Here is a 4,487-nt window from a genome sequence, read left to right as displayed (position 1 = left end):
GTGTGTGTGTGTGTGTGTGTGTGTGTGTGTGTGTGTGTCCATTGGATTTTTCACATTCAAACTCTGTGGAATCATATCCATGAGTTTAAAGATTTGGGGAGTTTTGGATTGTTAGCCTTGGCCCTCCATGCCTTCTGAGAATTTAGCTACTCAGCGCCACACCCTCCCAGCCACCCCTTCCTAGCCACTGCTGACCACGGTGCTCTACCGAGTCAGAACATCTTGCATGGCTCCTTTACTGCGGTACTTGTAATGCTTCTATGTAATTTTCCCTCCCTACACTTGTTTAGCAGATTCGCCCCTATTCAGTGCCCTGTAATCTACCAGCCTGGCTATGTGCATTCCATCCTCAGGCTGAAAACTCCAACTTAATGATGGAAACCCCACCAAGCTTCCACCCCAAACTGAGAGCCTCAGCCTGACCTGGAAGGTTAAGCAGGGCTTCAGACTATCAAACAGCTGAACCCACTCATACCCATAGCCTCAGGGCCTCATCATGCCCACGACTCCTTACTTCCCTCTTTACACAAGTACCCAAGCCGTCCTTCATCCCTCATCCCTCATCCCTTGGGAAGCTGGTCTAGTCTACTGCCTGGAATCTGGTCCCTGCCCCCTGTCCAGCTTCTAGTTGCATATTGCCTCCTCTCCTACCCTGTGAAGAAAGCAGATTTCAAGCAGGAAATGTCTTCAATCCCCACCACCGCCTCCCTTTCCCCTAGCTTTCCTAGTCTTCTCAACTGAAGCAATGCGATGGTGAGTTCCTGGGCATTTATTTGCATGACACTTTCCTCCAGGGAAATCCCTCCTCTCCTCAGTGTGTGGGCTTCTTCCTCCTGCACCGACACTTCCCTCCATGTTTGAACATGCCTAAGCCCGGGTGTCAGTTTGAGAGAAGCTGCGGCTGGCCCTCCTGATGTTGCCTAATTTGTTTGTTTCCATGGTCAAGCTTCTTGAAGTGGTGATCCTTGGTCCTCCTGAACTTGTAATGTGTCCCCATTCGCTCCCCTATTCTGGCTGGGAAACTCCACAGACCCTGGGAGCCACTGGCCTCTTCTTTTTTTTTTTTTTTAGGACTTGCCACCCTACACATGCACGCTGAGACAAGGTCCCATGTATCCCAGAATTTGCTGAGAAGCTACAAATGATCTTCCTGCTTCCCCTTCCAAAGCACTGGGATTATAGACTTGCACACTCAGTTTCTGTACTGATGGAGGCTTCATTCACTGTTCTGGAGCCAGACCCCTAGCCTCTTGGCTGACTCCCTCTGACCTTACCTTCCACCTCCAGGAAGGACCCTTGGCCTTCAGTTTAGACAGCTGTCCTTTTGCTGGGCATCCACAGCATCCTGTGCTTGTCTTTCCCCAGCTCCTGACCTTGACAATTTCAATCTGTCTCACTTTGACAGTCTCTCTGTAAATCTTTTGCCATGCAACCAGTACACAGTCTAGCAAGAAGTAGGCATTCAGTGAAAACATGTACTTGATGTTTCCAGTGAGGTTCGCAGGTCTGTAGAGTTGGGGACCTCCTTTGTCTCTTGCTACTCAGTGTAGCATTGAGCATCTGGACAGTACAGATTTGTTTCTCAGAGACAGCACTTTGTATATGGAATTGTACATATCCAAGAGATCTCTGCATATAGATTAGGGATCACCTCTCTTCTGTATCCTGCAGCACCCCACACTTTCCAGGGAGGGAGCCCCCACACTAGCATTCTCTTCCATATGGCTTCCCCAGCACTGTAAGCACATAGTCATGTCTCTCTCTTGTTCCTGGACCCAGCATGAAGCGGTACCCAGCATATAGTGAATGCCAAATAAATATTTGTCAATGGGCTGACTCTGTGGGCCATGAAACCCATGCAGATAGGTTTGTTCCCAGCCTTGCATTCTGTCTCTGTGTGGGATGGCTCTGTAGGAACTCTCTGGTGTCTGGAGTGATGGGTGACTTAGCATTGGTCCAATGTCCTTCTGCCACTTGGGATTTTCTTATCTGGCTGTTTTGAGTAGTTTGGGAATCTGTTTTCCAGATCTCTTTCCATGACTCACTCAAACGTCACCTTCTCTGACCACGCCTTATCCACTTCTCTTTATCCTAACTCGGCATTCCTTATGACGTTTTTCAAAACTGGTATGTATGGTATTACAGTCTGCACGCGCAACTATGTGTCTTCAACCAGAAAACAACATCTGTCTAATCTGTTGCTAAGTTTTTTTGCTTTGTTTTGTTTTTCAAATTTAACTTTCTTTTATTGATTCTTCATTGGATTTCACATCATGCACCTCAATCGCATTTGTTGCTAAGGTTTTTGAGACAGGGACTCATGTAGCTCATGCTGGCCTTGAACTCATGGCAGAGTCAGGGCTGGTCCTGAACATCAGATCCCTCTGCCTCTACCTCCAATGTGCCAGATTACAGGTGTGCGATATAACCCCCCTCTCACCTTTGCTGTTGCCTTGATTGCTACTATGTCCCCAGCCTCTGCCTAGGAGTTAGTCCTGGATAAATATTAAGTGACCGTATGTGTTTTAGAAGGAAATAGTATCCTTCCGGTCACTGTCAGACATAAATAGCTCAACTCCCTTGGAGTCCTGGGAGGCAAGACTTTGGTTTTGAACTTGGAGCAGGCTTTCCCGTGCTTTTGTCTTGTCCTCTATGCTGGTGCCTTGGGTCCCATAACTGTTTTTCTGATCCCCCTCACACCCAGGTGGACCTGAGGCGCCAGCAAATTTCTCAGAGTGTGGAAGAGGTGCAGAAAATTATCCACCATCTGACGGCAGAGATCAGTCACCAGGATAGTCGATTCCAAGCTGTGCCCGCCTCTAACACATACAACGACAGCATTAAGGTAAGCAGGTCTCTCTGAGGTGCTCCAGGAAGCACCCAGGCCCTGGGATCGGAAGGGCTCCATGCGTGAGAGGGGCTCACCCCACTGAGAACATAGTACAGCTGCTCTTCCAAGCACTGTTCACACACACACACCCCATGAAGTTTTCCCTTGCGAGAGCCCACACACTCCTAGACCACAGAGGTTAGAGTGGAGGGAGCCAAAGTACTTGACTGAGTCCTATTTGGTCCTAAGGCCGTAACTCGAAAGACTCTGATTCTGAAGCATGCTGCCTCATGGTCAAAGCAAGGCCAGGCAGCTGCTCATTTATTAAACACCTACTGAATAGCTAATGAACTAGGCAGAAGTGATGGGAACTGATGGGTGACATTCTCTAGAGTACAGGTAGGAAGAGATGGCTCTGAGGAACTGTCAGAGGGCAGGGTAGCCCCTCTCTGCTGAGGGGTCCCACCGAGTCTAAACACCAGGGCCAATGCGTGACAGTCAGCAGCAATCAGCCTGTGGGCATACTGTGTGCTCATCTCTGCTATGAAACAGGAAGGAGGTTCTGTGTCCCTCTAAATCCTCACCATTTTTGGTCACAGTTTTTCTGCAAACAAATCTCTTTCACTTGGCATTAGTTCGACATGTCCTGTTTCCCCACCAGACTGTAAGATCCTTGGTTTTAAGACCATGCTAATTGGTGGCTTCGTTCCCAGCATCCAGTCCACGCACATTTGGCCTCTGAAGAATGAGCCTGGCCACCAAGATCTATACTGACCCGATGCGTCCCAGGCTGTGGATGCAGGGTTCAAAGACCTGTGGGTTTTGAGGCAGAGTCAGATTTCAGGAAACTTATTCTAGGAGGAAGATTGTAAAGCCGGCTTTGATCCTGTCATTTGAGAACACTTGCCCACCTCTTCCTCCCCGGGCTAGTGTCAGTCAGGCAAATAGAACGCCAGGACTAGAGAGCAAGACCGTGTCACTCTCCCCTGACCTGGACCGTAAGAGTTCCCTGCTATGGTCCCAGTTAGATTGATAGCTCAAAACATATCCTGTGTTGACTAGCATCTTGTGCTGTTTATCAAGCTTTAAAATAGGGTTGGAGATGTGGCTCGGTTGGTAAAGTGCTTGCCTAGTGTGCCCGAAGCCCTGAGTTTGATCTCCAGCACACACACCTGTGATCTCGGCGCTTGGGAAGTGGAGGCAGGAGGATGAGACGTGCGTGGTCACCTCTGATTTCTGTATTAGCTTGCTGTTTACTGTACTGTTGCTGTGATAAAATGTTGCAATCAAAGCAAACTTTGGGAGAAATAATTCTTGAGCTGATTATGATGGTAACTTGGTAACACGGCAGCAAGCAGCAGGTGTGGCCGCAGGAACAGAAAGCATCTTCAACCACAAATACGACACAGAATGAAGTGGAGACAGAGCCAGGTTCCGAATTCTCAAAGTCAGCTCCCGTGGCATGCTTCCTCCATACTACCTCCTCAAAGAGTGCCACCAACTGGGACCAACTAAAAAGACCTGAGCCTATGGGGGATGTTCTCATTCAAACTGCCACAGAGTCACATCAAATCTGAGACCAGCCTGAGATACAGGAGACCTTGGAGAGAGAGAGAGAGAGAGAGAGAGAGAGAGAGAGAGAGAGAGAGAGAGAGAG

The 4,487-nt window shown here is 48.7% G+C and overlaps 1 protein-coding gene across 1 annotated transcript in view; it reads left to right on the top strand.

The window, feature by feature from the left end:
• The window catches only part of Mab21l3 (mab-21 like 3), a 19,864-nt gene that overhangs the window by 5,725 nt on the left and 9,652 nt on the right, over nucleotides 1–4,487 (top strand). Inside the window, exon 2 of the mRNA XM_005357107.2 lies at nucleotides 2,705–2,845. Within this exon, the coding sequence (XP_005357164.1) occupies nucleotides 2,705–2,845 (141 nt within the window). The remainder of the gene's footprint in view (nucleotides 1–2,704; nucleotides 2,846–4,487) is intronic.

Source organism: Microtus ochrogaster, chromosome 21 (assembly GCF_000317375.1).
Source record: "Microtus ochrogaster isolate Prairie Vole_2 chromosome 21, MicOch1.0, whole genome shotgun sequence".
NCBI classification, from domain to species: domain Eukaryota; kingdom Metazoa; phylum Chordata; class Mammalia; order Rodentia; family Cricetidae; genus Microtus; species Microtus ochrogaster.
Note: the sequence above shows the minus strand (reverse complement) of the source record. Positions and strands in the feature narration are given on the sequence as shown.